The following is a 19,194-nucleotide window of genomic DNA, read 5'->3' on the forward strand; positions in this document are numbered from 1 at the left end:
CTAATGTTATACACTAATATAATCAATGGTGCTGTAAGTTTCCAAGCAGCCTAAAGTCAAATCTAAAGTCATGATCAAAAGACCTTTTCAAGCTGACAAGTAACAGCTACAGAAAGACAGCAACATTCTCAGAAGTATTTAGTCTTTAGAGAATTGAATCTTAACAAGAAATTATGTGCTTTGCAATCATGTAGCTACCCAACAATTTTAGTATTCTATTGGAGGTTTATATGTAATGCCTGCTTTTCTAAGAATAAATTTGACCAGGTCAGCAGACAACTGGATATCTGAATTTAAACTTCTTTAAAGAAACTATCCTCAGGAAGTGTACTGAACAGAATCATGGAATATGTTCACACATGAACAGATAAAATTACTGGTGCCTTTCAGTTGTTAGCTATGCAGTACCTTCTTTTATTGTCTAAAAAGTTTTTTTTTAATACAGTGTGAAAGAAAAAACTGCACACATTTACAGCAGTGCCCTGCACTCTTTCCAGAGATCGCTTATTTGTAGTCTTAGTCAAACTATTTACATAGTAAAGCCAATATATCTCTTATTAAAACAGTCAGGTCCAAAAATTGTCAAGGTATTATAGAGAAGTGGGAGACCTAACATTTTAGAAATTCTACAGAAATATTTCAGTTTTATTCTCTCCCCAAAGGTTTCACCCCCAGCCACAGTCAAGTCACAGCTTAATTCAACTCCAGAGGGAGAGGTCTCTATTTACAGCTCAGCACCAACTGTGTTTTCCAAAATGGGCAAATTGATACCAGTCATTTAAACAAGGTGAGTCTCAGATGGGATAAACTTCTATATCTTCAGGAGTCCTTTCATGATTTCTTGATAAAAACGTATTGTTAAGATGATATTCACATAATTGGTTTTATATTAATTCTTCTAATATTACATCTATTTTTCCTTTAAAAAATATGCAATTACATCTGCGTAACATATTCTCCTAAACACTTGAATTTTATTGCTCTGCAGGTAACCTTTTCAGGAAAAAAAACATTGTTAAATCACTAAAAGAAGCACTTTGAAAACAAAGTGCATATAGTGATTCAAAATATTTTTTAAAGCACATAAAAGTCACAAAAAAAGCTTGAATATTTTATCACCCTCTACATACAAATATATCAAATAATGTCTATATCACAAGTTTATGCCACAGTCCAGGGTTAGGTCATGTAAGAGGGATTGATTGGGATCCAAATACACGATATGGGCAAAGTAAAGATCACACCAACTATCTGTCACTTTGACTGAAGAAAAAGTTTCCTATACATTTAACAGACTTTTCATCCTAAAAAAGAAAAAAAAAAAGACTCTGCCACTACTGAAGAAGAGAGTAAAATTCCTTTTAAGACTCCAGCACCTTTCGGAGTCATGTTTCCATTAATGTGTAAAGCTGCTACGCTGACTTCTTGCATCAATCACATTATTTAAAAAAAAAATTGAAGCAAATATCAGTCTTCCTGATGTTTCAGTCAGGAAAGTAACATAAGCAAAGCAGCTAAAGAAGTCTTCCTTTATATTTTACACCTTGACAATTTACTAACATCTGCATAAACTACCTCATTGTGTGAGCACACATGTACTGTCATAAAAAATTGGAAGAACTACTTGCCAGAAGGAAAGCTGATTTTGGGGGGTTTTGCATGACTGGAGCTTTATAGTGCAGCTTTTTCAAAACATTTGAAAAATTGAAAGTGCAAGTCTCTAAGTGCTGGACCCTAGAAACAGATAAATTTGCTTGAATTACACTGGGTACAAATCCCCTCCAAGAGTCCTGTGGCATTTTCTGACCTGCACATGGCAGCAAATTCAAATATACAGAGGGATGTTTTCAGACAATATTTGACAGAAGACAAAAAAGAAAACAATCAATGAAAAAAAAAAGTGACAACTTAAAATACAGTAAGAACTAGATCATTTTCCTATTAGTGAGTCGAAATCCTTGTCCAAATTCAAGATCTGAACAATCCATCACATCCAACCTCACACTCATTAAGGGAACAAGCAATGACATGTGCTTGCTCCTTGTATGGAGCTGTGTTGACATCAATCATTATTCTTTGCCTGAGTATTATGGTAGTGATGTGCAATTATTAGTAAAGTCAACCAGCTCAAAGCTGAAGGGGTGGAAAAACCATCTCCTTCTTGAATCTTGACAGAAGGATTCATTAATTTTGCCAAAGAAAAACTCATGAGAACTGTATAGCCAATCCAAAGCAGAGTATAATTCATAGTCAATAAAGAGGACTAAGAATCTCCTCACAAAAGAATGAAGTGGTACAACTTCAATGAGAGAGAATGGGAGGAAACTATCCTGAGCAGTCCATATATTTACTCCTTGATATTCACACTCCAGTATCTATTCCCCCCCTTAGAAAAGCACTCTAATGAGAAGGGAGCAGGATTATGGAATTAGCTCTCTGTGCTCACGCAGAGCAGGAAAAGAAAAACACCTTCCTGAGCCATTCACCACCCTTCCTTAATCCTTTCATATTTCTCAGGATAAACTTTGCCGCCGGGAGGGTGGGGGGGGAGGGACAACACGAAGAACTCCGAAAAAAACCATCCACCTTCCGCTTCTGACCCCGTGCCAAAAGCCTGGAGTAACCCTTGAACTGACACGGAGCCCTCTTGGCAGTCGCGCCTCCCACAACCCACCCAAGGGCAGCTGAGGGAGCGACGGGGCAGCGCAGCACCTCTCAGACCAAGCCTCTCCTCCAAAAGAGCGACTCCACAACACGGAGTGGTGTTGTGTGGGGTTTTTTTTTTTTTTTTTTAGGATATCCTCCCCGCGTATGAGCGGATCTTTCCACGCGCACTGCCAAGGTCCATCCTTCCCTCCCTGGCCGCACACACGGCACTGGGCGTGTAGCCGGGGCTCTATGTAACCCCGCCGGCACGGCTCGGCCCCGCCATAGCCGCTCCGCGACGTCCGTCCCGGGCGCTCCCGCCCCTGCGGCAGCGGAGCGGGGATGCCTCCAGCCCCGGCGGCCGGACCGCCGCCCGCCGAGCCGCGGGCAGCTCCGCCGCGGCGGAGCAGAAAGTGAAAGTACCTGCGGCCGGCGGAGCCCCATGGGAAAGGCAAAGCCCGGCCGTCCCGCCGCCGCCTCTGACAGCGCCGCGACCCCGCTCGGCGGGCGGGCGGCCGGGGGCTGCTGAGCCCCGCCCGGCCGCCGCGGCCCCTCTCGGCCCCTGCGCGGCGCTCCGCGGGCTGCGGGCGTCATGGGCGACACGGTGCCGCCACCATGACCGCGGAGCCGTCGGCGCAGCTCCCTGACATCCTCCCCGCGGACCATGTTCCATGGTAAGGAGCGAGCCCCGCACCGCACCGCTCCGCTCCGAAGGCGGCGGCGGGAAGAGCCCGCTCCACGGGAGCCCCGCTCCACCTGCCTCCCGCGCTGGGCTGGGATGGGCTGGGCTCCGCCGCGCTGCTCCGCGCCGCTCCGCACCCCCGGCCGCGCTGGCTCCTCACCGGCTCCGCTGTCTCCGCGCCGTCTCGCCTGCTCTGCTGGTGCAGTGCCGCCCGGTGCCTTTTAAACTCATGGTGACGGTCAGGGAAATTCCCAGTTTTGCTTTTTTTTTCAGTTTTCCCCGTAGAATGAAAGTAAAAGCGTCCGGTTCCCATCCCGCCTGCTGCCGGGAAGCGGAGCTCGGGAGTGGCAGAGGCAGCGGGACGGCGCGGGGCGGGGGAGCTGCGGGAAGCATTACCCCGCGCCGGTCCTCGCTGCACCCACCGCGGGCACCAGCTTCCCTGTGGCCACCTGCCTCGCTGTGGGCATCTGCCACCCTGTGGGCACCAGCTTCGCTGGAGGCACCAGCTTCCCTGTGGTCATCTGCCTCGCTGTGGGCACCTGCCGCCCCGTGGGCGCGCCCGAAGCAGGTGCCGCGCAGCGCCGGCCGTGCTTTGCCCTCGGGTCTCACTCGCGGAGCGCCCGCCCGCCCCTGAGCACGGGTTCAGGGGGGCAGAGGGAGAACAGCTGGCAGCGACCCGCTGCCCGGGGACTGCGGGCTGCGGAGCGGGTCCAGGGGCAGAGGGTGCCGCCCGTCGAGGCGAGGGTGGGTTGTGGCGGACCGGGGCTGCTGCGGGGATTCCGCTGCGTGTGGCCGGGGGCGCGCCTCGGGCTGCATGCACAGGAGGATTTTTTAAAATTAAAAATCCAAGAGGGTTTTTCCAATTATTTGGAAATACTGGAATACTAAGTCTTCCTGTCTTTTCTGGGAGAATTTTTGGGGCTTTCCAGATAAGACTTAGGAGTTTCTGGGAGTTTACTGAAAAGATGGGGTATTACCAGTAATACAGATTCTCTTTCTTTTGAAGTGCTGGTCATATGGAGTGCTATAAATTCTTCTTCTTTTGAAGTTACCTAACTTTAAGAAAATCCCTTTCGATTTTCAGTGTAAAGCTCCCAGAACTTTTTATGACACTCGTCTAATGGTTCTTCCAGAGGACTCATTCAGAAATGTCTGAACAGATTCGATCCTGGTTCTGCAAAGGCTTAAGGGACTTCACAAGTGTGCAGCTCACTATCTGCCTTGATTCTGTAATTTCCTCATTTTAAAAAAGGCCCACAATCTGTACAATACAGAGAAAGTAAAAATAAAGAAATAAAAGTGACCTTGCGGTTTTCACCTGTTGTCTCCACTTGTTGCTGAACAAACCAAATTTTAAGTGATGGAGTCAGTTAGATTAGTTTTAAATTAGAAGATTGTTATTTTTGTCTCTTGAAGCATGTTTGTGAAGCAGCATATCCAAGTTGCTTGTATTACTGCTACAATGCAAACTAGCATTGCAGTTCTTTTTTTTTTGCACTGGAATCAAGAGGTGCAATGGAGATTGGAAAAATGTCCTGTAATTGAGTTCTTGCATGTTTTTAAACATCTCTTAAAATGTTAAGTCTTAGTCCTTCAAACTGATAATTTGCTCAACACAGTTATAGTTAGCATAGAGATTTACAAAGTGGAAGTCAGGTGTGTCCACTTGGATCTTGAAGATCATAATAGAGTCACCTTACATGGTTTTTATATTTATACATGTAGGATCCATTTAAGATCCACTTAGCTTTTCAGGCTAGATTTTTTTTTTTGAGAAACTAATAGACCTCCATTGATCAGTATATTGAAAAGGTTAGAAAATTTGGTTTTCAATCCATCAAATTTCCCATTAAAATTTGGCAGCCTGCCACAAGAAGACTTCTGTGATTTAGCTTGTACGTGTAAAACTTTTCCAGTCCTTTTTCTAGGACAGAGGTGTACATTACAGCGTGTTCACAAGCAATCTATCAGAAAAACAAGGTTTTCGTAGTCAGGAAAAGTGGTATGCTTTCTTCTTTGAAGCGTATACTCTGTGTTTGGAGTTGGCTGGGATGGGCTGTAACAGACTGTTTGTTTTAATGGCTGGGAGCATGTGGTGTGTCTTGGGGTTCTTGCGTCACAGAAGTTAGGTAGGTCAGCAAAAATTATGCTCAAGTTTCATTGCTTTCTTCTTAGTTGTTGAAGATTTCTCTCTGAGGCTGTGATTGCTAGTGACGCCCAGATCCAGAGGTTTCCATCTCTTGAGTGCAGGGCTGGCTGTACCCAACAGCCCATCCTCGCCATAGAGGAAGAAAAGTAGCAGCTAGGGTCAGGGCATCCCTTCTTCCTTTCCTGGCTTCTACCCCATAGTTACTCCTTATGCAGTTGTTCTTCTTACTCAGTAGCAGAGATGGGCAGAAACAGCTCGTACTAGTCCAGCAATCTGCTGTGATCTTCACTAGTCCCCCATCAGAAATTTCTAGCTTTGCTTTTTTTTCAAAACCTTCCATTTAAGCATTATCCTAGCTAGTTGAGCTGTAGACCAGAGTCCAGTTATGGGCTTCCTAATGTACCTAGTCCTTCATTCCAAGTACCAGGTCAGTCACCTGCAGCCTTCTGTTACCCTGTCAGTCACTTTGGGGTCTTTTGATATTTTGGTCTTTTCTCTCAGCCTGTCGTCACAGAACTCATGTTTTCCTGGATGTCATCCAAAGACAGAAGACCAGGGTCTGAGCAAAGCCAGACAATACACTGAAGGGAGAAACAAAGAGGGGGGCAGTGAGATTTGTTCCAAAACATTGCAAAAATCTTGAAGAGAAGGTTGCGCTCTCATGTTATCACCATTAGTATGGCTTCGTACATTTGGTCAGCCTGAAAATGTTTTTAAACACGCCTTTGATGTAAAGATGTGTTCATGGGGATTTGTAGAATTTATCAAATGAAAAATGGACAGTCAGGATGAGATTCAGCTGCAGGTTAAGACACTTGGACGTCTAAACTTATTCGACTAAGACACTTACTTATCTACATATGCCTGAGGTGGTTATGGGTTGGTTATGGGCCGGTTATGGTCAGTGGAGAGACCTTGCCAATGCTTGCAGTGAAGCCTGGAGATGAATTCAGCCCAAGCAGTCACCAAGTTGCTGGTCAGCTCAGTAGTTTTATCCTCTTACTAATGCTGGCTGAATCATCTTAGAGTATGAGGGAGTTTGGACACCCAAACAGTGTCTTAATCTGGAGCAGAATCCTTCTCTCAAGGAAGGATTAGTCATTTGTTGGTATGAATATCCCTTTTAAACTATTTCAACAGATTACAGAATGTATTTGTAAATAAAACATACACTCTGGGGCATTTAATGTATATTTAACTGTTCTTCCTGTAATCCAGCCTTTTTTAGATCTACTCTTCCAGTTCTGCCACTGCTCCTTGTTCTGTCTCCAGTGAATTCATCTAGTTGCGCAATGGAAAATAAAACAACTGAAATCCATGTGAAGTATGAGAACATACTAATTCACGACATCAATGAGCTGGTAGGTAATAGCTCTTGGGCTTTCAAAAAAAATGTTGATTATTTTTAGATGATAGAAAATATTAATAAAAGCTCTAACATTAAAACACAAGAAAAGACCAATTTAAAACCACATGTTATCCTGGAATAGTGGCTTTATTTGAGGGGGTGTGACAATTTAGTCTCTCTAAAATCTCTGAAATCTGTGGATGCTGCCTATTTGCTTGTACGAATACTGTGATAGAGGTATTTGTGCCTGTGCATCATGTAGTGAGACACATGTACCATTTGGCCATAAATAGGATGATATATTGAATTAAAAGGTACTCTTTTCTAAAGTAATTTCATGACTACTTCTGTTTGTATGTTTTTATCAAAAGAAGAAAACTTTACACAACTTGTAATTTGTTCTACTAATTGTAGACTTCTTGACTGAAGTTTTATGTTGTCCATTGAAAACAAATGCATAGAGGCACAAAATTCATATGAAAATAAAAGTTCCTTTTTATTTTACCTATTGATAATCTTATTTAGCCAACAAAGAATGAACTTTTCTAAATTGGCAAAACAGTATCATAACAGTTTACCAATCTGTGCCCAAAACCTACCTTCCAACTGTTCTTCATGAATTATTTATTAACAATTACATTCATCTGTCAAGATTTTCATGGGAGAAAACACCATAATTGGATTAGCAGAGGCATTTCCATGAAAATGGTTTTTTTTCTGACAGGTTGTCACTCAATGAGAATTCTGTTGCAGTCTTAAACCAAGATGTGTTTGCACGAAATCCAAAATTGTATACAGTGCTTTTCCAAAGGTGAAATCAGAAGCCACTGTATTTCTTCACCCTTACAGTCCACCACTATTCTTCAGAGCACTATGCCAGTGGTTTCCAACCTTCCTCTACCAAGACACATCAGCCCTCATCTGGAAACAAAATACTTCTAGCGTCAGAGAATGATCATTTAACATTCTGATCATGTTGTGTTTGTTGAGATTATGAAGAGAGAAAGGTACTTCTCTGTAGATAAGTGACCTTACCCTGAACAAGGCACCATAGTTGGAGAAAATATTCATGGTCATATTAGAATAGACAACTCTTCCCTTCAGTTTGTTGTCTTATTGCTGAATAAGACAACAATACAACAGAACAAAAATAAACTCTCTTGGTGAGAGGTTACAGGATAGCTGACCTATCAGAGAAAATAATATGACAGAAATAAGAGCCTTTGGGAAGCAGATCTTGCTGTCTTCCTGTGGTGGAGAGGCATGAGGTGCATCCCAGCTCCACTCAAACTCCAGGGTCAGGGAGGCTGGAGGAATTTCCTGGGCTGGAGGTGGCAATGGTTTGCCACTGCCCAGTTGTAGGATAGAGTTTGATGCAGTTGGTGCCTTATGATGTCATCAAGGATTTGAATGGAACAATTCCATTCTTCCAGGTACATTTTGAAAGTACTTATCTTTTCTCTTCTTTTTTTTTTTTTTAATTGCAAATTTTTAATAAATATTATGGAGGCTTTTTTTTAAGACATGGAGTGTTTTAGGAGACTGTATGAAAATGAAAAGTTATGAAAATAAATAAATAAATAATGAATTAATGTTTGTGAAACTAATGGGAATGTACTGAATTCTGAAGCTTTTACTTCCTAGAACAGGCATGTACCAGTAACTACTGCGCAAGTTTCTTCATTTTTCTATTTTTATTTTTCCCAGTTTAAGAGAGATTCGTTTGTCTTATATGTAAAATCAGTGCTGTGTGGGTGATAGCAACTGCCCACTAGGCACTTCCTTACAATTGCAGAGCCAAAGTCAATAGCTTTCAGTCCCTCATCCTGATGTTTGAAGCAGTTATGGAGATTACTAGTGGGTTACATAGTAGATCTCTGTAAGGTAATTTAATTTTCACTAATGGCTTTTCTGAGGTCCAGATTTCCCTTAGGTTGGTTTAGTCACAGCCAATAAACTGTCTTCATAAGTGGTTACTGTGTGTTATACTAAAGGTGATCTGAGGAAGCCAGTGGGAATGGGTAAATCCCGTAGCAGTTAGCAACTGAAGTTGTAGATATATAGGTTTCAGGGTGATTACTTATTTGGTTATTTATTTATTTGTGCAATTAATTATTTATTTATAACTTTTGGTGCTGTGTGACTGCAGCAAAACTTCACTCTGTTGTGGTGCAAGCAAAGACATGCTTCCAAATTAGATTAGCTTCCAAATGTTGTTGGTTTGACTTTTTTTGTTTGGTTTTATTGGGGTTTTTTTGGTTTTCCAATCAATATTTGACTCCCTAAAGTCTTGGTTTTGAAAACACTTCCTGGATGAAATTCTATTTATCTTGGGTGACCTTCTAAAATATAGACACTGTTACATGAAAATATATATAAAAACTTTAGGAATTAAGTTGTCTAATGTGTTCATATAGACGCCTAAGTGAGGAGATCTAACACAATATAGTCATGAGCTGCCTTTTTCAAAGCCTTTCTGGTTGCATTGGGTTATATGGATACAGGCTGAAGAAGAAAACGAAGCTTTTGTTGAGTTGGGTTCCATTGACATCTTGATGACAAGTGTGAAAGTAAAAGAAAAAAATAACAGAGATTAAACCATTGATAAAGATTATAGTCACAAAAAGGAACAAGTGATATTGCTTAAGCCATATTCTGTTAGTACATAGCAAAGTGAGTGCTGTAGCTGTTTAGAGCCTGGGTCATGTATTATGGAGATGAACATTGACAAACATTGTATTTAATGTATTCAATGTTAGAATTCAAGAGATTTAAGATTTAAACATTGCTGTATGTTTCAAAATTGACAAAGAACAAAGTAATTAGATAGAATATGAAGATTTAAATTTAACAGATTTATGTCCAGTTCTGGGCTTCCCCATACAAGAGAAATAATGAGCTACTGGAGAAAGTCCAGCAAAAAGCCGTGAAGACAATGAACAGACTGGAGCATCTGTCTAATAAAGAAAGGCTGAGAGCTGGGACTGTTCAGCCTGGAGAAGAGAAGGCTTAGGGCGATCTCATTAATGTGTATAAATACCTGAAGAGAGGAGGCAAAGGGTACAGAGACAGGTTCTTCTCAGTGGTGCCCAGGAATAGGACAAGGGGCAGTGGGCAAAAACAGAAACACAAGTGGTTCCCTCTGAACATCAGAAATATTTTCATTATGAGGGTGACTGAGCACTGGCACAAGTTCCCAAGGGAGTCTACATCCTTGGAGATATTCAAACCCCATCTGGACGTGGTCCTAGGCAACCGGCTCTAGGGGCCCTGTCTCAGCAGGGGCATGGGACCAGATGGGCTCCTTCCAGCCTTGGCCATTTTGTGATTCTGTGTGATTCTGTGAATACCTTTAGATAGTGTAGCTGGATTGGGGTTTTATTTTCCTGCTTGCTGAGGAAGAGCTCAAAATTGTACACTAACACTGCTACCCCGACCGAGGAGATGCTACAGAACAATTTACTGTTGACATCACTGGTTGTTAGGCAGAAATCTTCCTCACTTGATTAAAAGTACTTCCATGTCTAAACATATATGATATTTTACAGGTAAATATATCTGCTCAGAATCGTGACAGGTGCTGCAGGAACAAAAACCACAAAAATATCAAAGTGTTTTTCTGCAATGATACTCAGGTAAGATTTAACTTCTCAGAATTTAGAGAGTATAACATCAAATGAGTTCTCTGTACACTCCAGTCCCTGAAAAAAATATTGTGATAGAGAGTAATATAACCTTTTAATAGTCAAATCATAATATTTCGGGTTGTTCTTTTTTATGACTCTGGAATCACAGAATTTGTCAAGAAGACTGATATTTTTAAAATTAAAATATTAAGCAATTCCATATCCAAGAAATGTGGATTTTTTTTTTCTACTATAAAGATTTTTCTGTACAAATAGTACAATGGAAATGGAATTAAACATTAAAATTTCCCAACCTCTGTTTTTATTTTTCTACAGAAACTTTTATTAGCTAAGCTTTCCACTTCAGATCTGAAAGCTTTAAATAATAGTTTGGGCACATCTCAAATGGCAGAAAGCACAATTGTCAGCTGTTGCTGCAGATTTTATCATGACTTGATAGAAGGACTGACTCCAAAAATCACTTCATGTTTTCCTAACAGCATCAATTGATTACATTATGGCTGTGATTTCTCCCTAACATCCTTATGCTATTATTATTACTACTACAAATTGCTTCTTTAAATATTTTGAAGACATGGCAGGTACGTTAGAGTACTTATGCGTTTTATTGGAAAAGATTAGCACTATGAAAGCAAAAGAAACTAATGGTAATTGATGGAGGGTTTTTTTTTTTTTAAAGACAAACCAACATTGCAAAGAATCAATGGTGCAGACCTTTCAGGACATATTTTTCTTTCTCCCTTTACAGGAAATAGAATCACTACAGAGCATGGCATGCAACATGCTCAGATTCTTTCATAAGCAAAGAATCAGCAAAGCCTTTAGATGGAAAGCAGCATTCGTCTCATGTGGGACATTACAGGTTCTGAAGTGCAAATGTGAAGGACACAGAAAAGAAAAAGTAAGTGGTAATGATGTTCTACAGTTTATTTTACCTATTTGACTTATTGCTTAGAGCTATTCAACACAGACTCTCACATCTGCCTCTCAAAGGTACAACTATCATACACGTTATATGCAAGAGGAATTTTGCTCTGTATAGCACGTCTTATCATAGACATTAAGCAAAGACTAAGTAAAACAATCCTCTGGAATCCTATGGTGAAGATATCTAATGTGGTTCAGTACTGAAATACCTGAGTTAATTCTCCAGTAAAAGACAAAGGCCAGACTCGTGCAAAGAAGGTGTTTAGCTTCTCCAGTGTATAAAATCATAGTTGTTACTTCTCATTGGGGTTCTACCCTAAGAGTAATGTTTAATCTGGTTTGTTTTAACAGTTAGGGGGGAGTTTGTCTCTTTTCCATAATCTCTTTGGTCTTTATTTTAACTACAGTATCTCAAATTCAATAAGAACAGTTAGGCATGATAATAATTGGATTTTTAGCCATTGGCAGAATCTTCTTTTTAATGTGTCACTCAAACGTAGCACAATTATCTACAGGCTACCTTAGCAAAGGAAGAGTGTTCTTTTAAGTGTGGCTCAGTGTTACCTATTGAACACAAAAATATTAACCAACATCAAAAAGTTTCCACATAGGCACCATAGGATATAATGCTTAAATAGTTGGATTGAAGGCTGCATTTAACTCATTCTTTTACTCACTGAAATGGAGAGACCCTTATAATCTGGGACCAGATCTTCAAAGTAATGTTGGATGATCTGCTTAGTCACCTGTGCTGAATCCACTGTTTGCCTTTAAAAGGTATCCCAGTCAAAGTCATAAAGTCAGTGTCACCCTTGCAACTCCTACCTAACCTCATGGATACCTGTTTTTATTTTGAAGACCAATTAAAATAATTTAGTAAAAAATTAAGAGTAGCCATTAAATATGAAAAAGGAACCACAGTAGTTTTTTCTGGTTAAGATCCTGAATACTAGGCCACAGCACCAGCCCCTAGAACAAGTCTGTCTTGTTACACCGGTCTCAACACATGCAGTCGAAGTTTGGCTCACAATTTAATTGGCTTTATTTTCCCAGTCCTTCAGATAATGGAGGATAAATTTTAAACCACTGATAGAGGACATACATGATCTCAGTTGGACACACTGGTTTCAGCTGTCCTAGTTTGCTGTGTGTCAAAGCCATGTTCTCCCAGTCCCATGGGCAGGGGTGGCAGCAGGGCTCTGTTCAGAGTGAGAACATCAGGGTGATGCAGGCTGTACTGCCATGGCTTGCTTTGTGAGCAGCCCAGCTTTCTGGCTTACCGTGCATGGTACCGGCATGATTTATTGAAATGGAATGGAATGGATTTGTTTTAAAAGATGCCTGTAGGAATAGAATAAGCAGTCCTCAATTAACAATACAATCTGTTCTTTTTCAGGTTTGTCCACATGTAAATGTATTTGGTAAAGAAGATACAGAGACAGGTGAACAGTCCAGAAAGAAATGTAACCAAGAAGTTTGTGAACTGAAAGAAAATATATCTAGCCTTAGATCCTGCTGGAATAAATTTGAAAAAATAATTTCCAGGTGATTCCAGGTGAATCCTGTTCTTTTCTTTTGAAGTGGCATTACTTGGTACCTTTGCATTTTATATGCATTCTTCAAGTAACCTTGCTCGCTTATATAAACACTTTATGCCAGAATTCTGATGGAAAGCTACTGTACCTTGTTCCTGGAGATGGAATAAGCAGAAATGACTGAACAAGCTGCTGAAGTCCAAGAAGTGGAAATAAAAGACCAGCATGTGAAACAAAGAACTCTACAGAAGGCTGTGTCCCACCTTTGTGCTCTGGAAACTACTTTGAATATTCTGATTTTTCAAGTAACTTTATAATACCATCACATGAAAGCAATCTATTTACATGTCTACTGCAATTTATAAAATCATCTTAGAAGCTGCAGGTGAAGAAAACAGTATGGAAAAGTAGCTGGTTTCCTTATACCTATGTAAAACTCATCAAGATCCAAAAGTAACAATCTATCAAAGCAGCAGCTAATCTTGTGTATGTTCTGCTGACATAGAAGTGTTTTCAGTGTAGGTCAAATGGTCTGCTAACTGATTTGGGTTTGGAAAGAGCAGGGAAGAAGTCAACTTTTTGAAAAACTTAGAAAGGGTACTGATTTCTGAGAGATGTAGCATGCTTCTGCTCTCTGAAGTAGAGGCAAGACAGCAAGTCCTATGGAAGGCAAAAAAGGAGAGGCTTGAATGTAAGTTTGTTCAGCTGACTAGCAGCACTAGTCCTGTGAATTTGGTTAACCCATAGTTAGCTGCAGGAGGAGCTAGAATTTCTTAGCTTCGGATTGTGATTTGTTATATGCAATTATTTTATATAACGTGTTTTAAGATGTTAGACAACCATGAATTAAAATGTGTGAATATTGTCAGAGAATAATATATTGGCATTTAACTAATAAAGTGTTCATATTTAATTTTTGGATAAATATAAGTATTTTTATAGTTGTTTATAACTCTTTTGCAGTTTCTTACTTTGATATTATAACTCCTTTGGTAATAAAATATTTGTCTTATATGGAATTGGGCTGTTCAGTTTTTGACTGTCACTACTCCATTTTTAGCTTTTTTTCACAGCCAGTCATTAAAAGCACAGTTGGTAATGTAACTTCCAGCTGTTGGGTACTTCCCCTCTTAAAATACCTGTTTCTTAGCTGCTTGTAACCTGGCCAGTTTAGGCAAACATTTCCATACCAGCCACCTGCCCTGGACTAAATACTTTGGGAAAGCTTTAGCTAAGCCAGCCTGTTGTTTCCTGTTTCACAGTAAAGCAATATATAACAGTTTTATGTGTGCTAAAAGCATCTTTCTGCAGAACTACTCTGAGAAAATTTTGGTATTCAGAACAAACACCTGAAAAAATGGTGGGATATACTTCAAACTGTTCAGCTGACTGGAAACAGCACTTAGCCTTATGTATTTGACTGGAATAAGACTGCTGTACTGAATCCGTGAGGGAAGAGGTTAAGAGCAAAGCAAACATGTCATGCTTCCCTGCAACACACCCCTCTATTGGGTCTGGCTGAGATGGAGTTCATTTTCCCATTGCAGCCCTCACAGTGCTGTGCTCTGCATTGGTAGCTAGAAAGATGCTGATAGCACACCATTGTTTTGGCTACTGCTGAGCAGAGCTGGCACAGCATCAGCGCTGTCTTTTGACATTTCCACTACCCATGAAGGGTGTGGAGGTGGGCAAGATCCTGGGAGGGGACACAACCAGGCCAGCTGGCCCAAATTAGCCAAAGTGATATTCCATACCATATGGCATCAGCTCAGGTATAAAAGCCAAGGGAAGGAGGAGGGTGGGGGACATTTGTTATTTATGAGGTTTGCCTTCTGGAGCACCACTACAGGTGCTGAAGCCCTGCTTCCCGGGAAGTGGCTGAACATCACTTGCTGAATAAATCTTTTTTCTTTCTTTGCTTGTACACATGGAAACTTTCGCTTCTGTTTTAGTAAACTGCTTTATCTCAATCCACCAGTCATTTTTCATCTTATTTTCTCTCCCTTGTCTAGCCAGGAAGGGGAGTGATAGAGTGACTTGGTGGGCACGTGGCATCCAGCCAAGGTCAGCTCATCACAACCCCCTCCGGCCCCCATCTATTTATGGTGACAATGAGGTAGGAGTGATAACTTTGTAAAACTGTGATTGAGACTTTCACATATTCTCTTTAGCTCTTCATGTAAGAGATTGCAACTTTAACTCCAAACACTTAAAAAATCCAAAGCCAACCCATAAATCTTTTATGTAATGGGGAAGGGAAACATTTCTGACTATCATACTGCAGATAAATGAATGTAACCCCTATTGCAAGGACTTCTCTGGAAATCCCTTCCTCTAAAGGGACAGAAAGACAACCCAGGAGACTGAGGATTCAAGTGGTCTCTGAGACTGAAGAACAGTGGTTTTGGTTTTCTTTGGAAATTTAGGAACAGTTGAAAGCCAAGATTTATTTCCTAATAACCACTTGGCAAGAAAACGGCAGTGTGAATTAAAACAAAAACACACATGCGGCATTAGCTACTACAAAATTGAAAGTTAAGTCAGCTTAAATGACTTAAGCAGCAGCCCACAACTTAAATCTTGAGGCAAATAAAGCAGTTTCAGGACTAATGTGGGGGAAAGACCAAGGGTAGATTCAGAACAGAAATTTAAACTGAGTGATTAAGAAATCATGGATTTTTTTGTGATTACTTCTCTTAATAAATATCCTGCCTGTCTGATTCTTGTTGCCAAACTTCTTGAGTCACCACTTACATGCAAACACTAACTGCTAAATGCACTGACTTGTACTCTTTGTTCTCTTCTATTTGAATCATAGAATCAGCTGGGTCGGAAGGGACCTCAGAGATCAAGTCCAACCCTTGATCCACTACCACTGCGGTTACTAGACCATGGCACTAAGTGCCACATCCAGTCTCTTTTTAAAAATCTCCAGGGATGGAGAATCCACTACTTCCCTGGGCAGCCCATTCCAATGTCTGACCACCCTCTCGGTAAAGAAATTCTTTCTAATATCTAACCTAAACTTCCCCTGGCACAACTTGAGACCATGCCCTCTTGTCTTGCCGATAGTTGCCTGGGAAAAGAGACCAACCCCCACCTGGCTACAACCTCCTTTCATGTAGTTGTAGAGAGTGATGAGAACCTCCTCTGGTCTCTCCTGGAATTACAAATATGGCAATAAACTGCTTTGCAGGAATGGGCAAAGGGAAAACTTGCATAGTATTATCACCACCACGCCTACCTCACTACCACTTTAATTTATGTGTTTATTTATTTATTTGGCCACAGCAAAGTAGTAATATGAGTAGAACAAAACCATGATTTAGAAATACATAGAATTTATGGGAAGCTATTGTTGCCTTCAGGTTTTTGATTTTTTGATTTTTCTAATTTTTATAAGTTTTAGAAGTAATGTAGCAAATGTAGATTTTTAGAAGCAGCTGCATTCATTCCCTCACCCTTTAGCACAGTAGCAACACAGATACCCAACCCTCTTACCCCATTCCATGTTCCCCATATCAATTCCCCCTTAAATTCCATTTGGCGTATTTAGTCTTCTTTCAAGGTAGGCTTTCTTCTGTTTAAGGACATCTGCTCCCTAGCGTGAACTGCAAGATACGACCAAGAACTGGGTGACTGTATGTACTCTGTACTCCAAAGAAGACCAAGATGATGAAGAAAAGGGTCCCAGGACGACCCCAGACCCAATTCCCAAGGGGCAGGTCGGGGGTGGACTGGGGTAAAGGCTGACGGGTGGATAAAATCAGGGATTGGACAGACAGTATTATAAAATTGTAACACTGGATCAGGGAGCTGCCCACGTCTTGTAACCCCATTGCCTTAGAGGCATCATTAAACCTTCCCTCACCTTAGCTCCAAAATTAAGTTGCCTCGGAGATTTTTTTCTCCCTGAGTTTTTTTTTAGGCATCAGTATCAAGGGAAAAAACTTAGGTATTTAAATTAGTAAAAAAAATTTGAGCACTGTTGTTACAAGAGGTTCGGGTTTGTGACCATCTAAGGAACGTGAAGGTGCACAAGTTCATGGAACCTGTTGCGATGTATCTTGTGGGTTCTGAAGGAACTGGCAGAGGAAGCCTCTAAGTCACTATCCATCATATTTGAGAAGTTGTGGCAATTCGGTCCCCAGTATCTGGAAAAAGGGAAGCATAACTCCTATTTTTTAAAAGGGAAATAAGGAAGACCTGGTGAATTACAGATCAATCAGTCTCACCTCAGTGTCCAGAAAGATCGTGGAGCAGATCCTCCTCGAAAGTATGCTAAGGCATATGAAAAATAAGGAGGCGATTTGCATCATGTCTGACAAATTTGGTGGCCTTCTATGACAGGGTTACAGCATTGGAACAAGATGTTCTTTAAGGCCCCTTCTAACCTAAACAATTCTATGATTTTATATAAGAAAGCAGCAAGGGATGATTAACCCGTGAGTAAGATAGGGTTGCACATTTCTAACAGCAAGAATGAAATACGTGCTCTGTGGTTCATGAGAAGAAAGAATTTCTGGTGCTTAGGAAGCCAAATCAAGGAAGGCCACTGGAAGAGAACATTCAAATACCAACTTTACACCATCAAAAAAGTGTTTACAGCTGTAGCTCTTAAGCAAAAGATGCAGGAGTAAATTTCTCCTGTCTGGTTTTGCTTCCTTTCAATTCCACCTCTCTGGCTTTGTGCTGAGCAAAAGGTATGTTGGTTTTACAACACGTTTCATTCAACAGCTATTTAGGTTTTTATTGGGATTTTTTCTTCCTGCTGATTAAAATGTTCATGGTGAACCAGAATAAAGAGGAAGGTAACATGACAATTATCATAGAATCTAAGCAGTGACAACAAATTTTGCTGACTCCTGGCACATAAATGAATTTCATAAAAAATGAAGGGAAAATGTATCTGCCTTCCTCTAAAGCAGATATGGTGAATCACAGAACGTCATGGAATCATAGACAGGTTTGTAAGGGACCTTAAAGATCATCTAGTTCCATCCCCCCTCCCATGGGCAGGGATGGTACTCACTAGACCAGGTTGCTTAAAGCCCCATCCAGCCTGGCCTGGCCTTGAACACTTCAGGGATGGGGCATCCACAACTTCTCTGGGCAACCTGTTCTGGTGCCTTACCAATCTCACAGTAAAGAACTTCCTCCTAACATTTAATCTAAATCTCTCCTCCTTCTCTTTAGAACCATTCCCCTATGTCCTGCCACAGGCCCTCGCAAAAAGTCCCTCTTCACCTTTTTTGTAAACACCCTTTAGGTACTGGAAGGCCACAATGAGGTCTCCCCAAAGCCTTCTCTTCTCCAGGCTGAACAACCCAGTTCCTTCAGCTTGTCTTCAAAGGAGAGGTGTTCCAGCCCTCTGATCATATCTGTGGCCCTTTGGACTCACTGCACAGGTTCATGTGCTTTTTATGTTGTGGGCCCCAGAGCTGGATGCAGTGCTCTGCACACTGAATGGCAGGCCACACTTCTTTTGATGCAGCCCAGGACGTGGCTGGCTTTCTGGAATGCAAGCACACGTTGCTGGCTGATGTCCAGCTTTTCATCCACAAGGACCCCCAAGCGCTTCTTGGCAGGGCTGCTCTCAATGACTTCTTCTCACAGTCTGTGTTTATGTCTGGGATTGTCCCGACCCAGGTGCAGCATCTTGCACTTGGACTTGTTGAACCTCACTGGGTTCCTCTGGGCCCAATTCTCAAGTTTGCCCAGGTTTCGCTGGATGGCATCCCTTCCTCTTCTTGCATCAACTGCACCACTCAGCTTGGTGTCATCTGCAAACTTGATGAGGGTGCACTTGGTCCCATTGTCTGTGTCACTGACAAACATATTAGAGAGCACCAGTCCCAAAACAAGAGTCCTGAGGGACACCACTTGTTACTGGCCTCCACCTGAATAGGGAGCCATTGACCACAACTCCTAGGCTGCATCCACCCAGATAATTCCTTTTCCACTGAGTAGTCTACGCTTCAAATCCATCTCTCTCCAAATAAACAAAAGAGCTCAATAAGAGGAACTGACTGAGAGTAATGAAAAGAGGAATTTGTTTCTATTCATCCAAGTCTCATCTCACCAGTAAATTTAAAAACCCTATTCTTTGAAAATAACAACTAAGCGGCTCACTCCCAGCTACCAGCAGAAGACAGTGGATGGTCCTCATATCAGGTCTGGTGTACCTGAAGAAGGTTGAAATTATATCACCTACCCCTACGTTATGTCATTTAAGACAATATCGCATTTCACTACAAAAA

The 19,194-nt window shown here is 41.3% G+C and overlaps 2 protein-coding genes across 4 annotated transcripts in view; one reads left to right on the forward strand and one right to left on the reverse strand.

Annotated features, from left to right (window-relative positions):
* Positions 1-3,736, reverse strand: part of STMN2 (stathmin 2) — a 285,259-nt gene extending 281,523 nt beyond the window's left edge. The window contains exon 1 of one of the 2 annotated variants that reach the window (XM_039385306.1): positions 3,489-3,736. In XM_039385306.1, the coding sequence (XP_039241240.1) occupies positions 3,489-3,721 (233 nt within the window). In that variant the 5' untranslated portion in view covers positions 3,722-3,736. The remainder of the gene's footprint in view (positions 1-3,488) is intronic. The other variant, XM_039385305.1, reaches the window with a different exon arrangement.
* IL7 (interleukin 7) lies at positions 3,048-13,859 on the forward strand. Of its 2 annotated transcripts, XM_039385308.1 has the most exons (6): positions 3,048-3,320; positions 6,696-6,838; positions 10,374-10,460; positions 11,221-11,373; positions 12,796-12,954; positions 13,059-13,859. In XM_039385308.1, exons 1-5 carry the CDS (start codon positions 3,311-3,313, stop codon positions 12,946-12,948), a joined length of 546 nt encoding a protein of 181 aa, XP_039241242.1. In that variant the 5' UTR covers positions 3,048-3,310; the 3' UTR covers positions 12,949-12,954; positions 13,059-13,859. The 2 variants fall into 2 exon arrangements, with proteins under 2 accessions (XP_039241242.1, XP_027588494.1); XM_027732693.2 differs by having other exon boundaries at positions 12,796-13,859.
* The last annotated feature ends 5,335 nt before the right edge of the window (positions 13,860-19,194 follow it).

The sequence above is a fragment of the Pipra filicauda genome, unplaced genomic scaffold, assembly GCF_003945595.2.
Source record: "Pipra filicauda isolate LSUMZ 115617 unplaced genomic scaffold, ASM394559v2 scaffold400_size1120237_pilon, whole genome shotgun sequence".
NCBI classification, from domain to species: Eukaryota; Metazoa; Chordata; class Aves; order Passeriformes; family Pipridae; genus Pipra; species Pipra filicauda.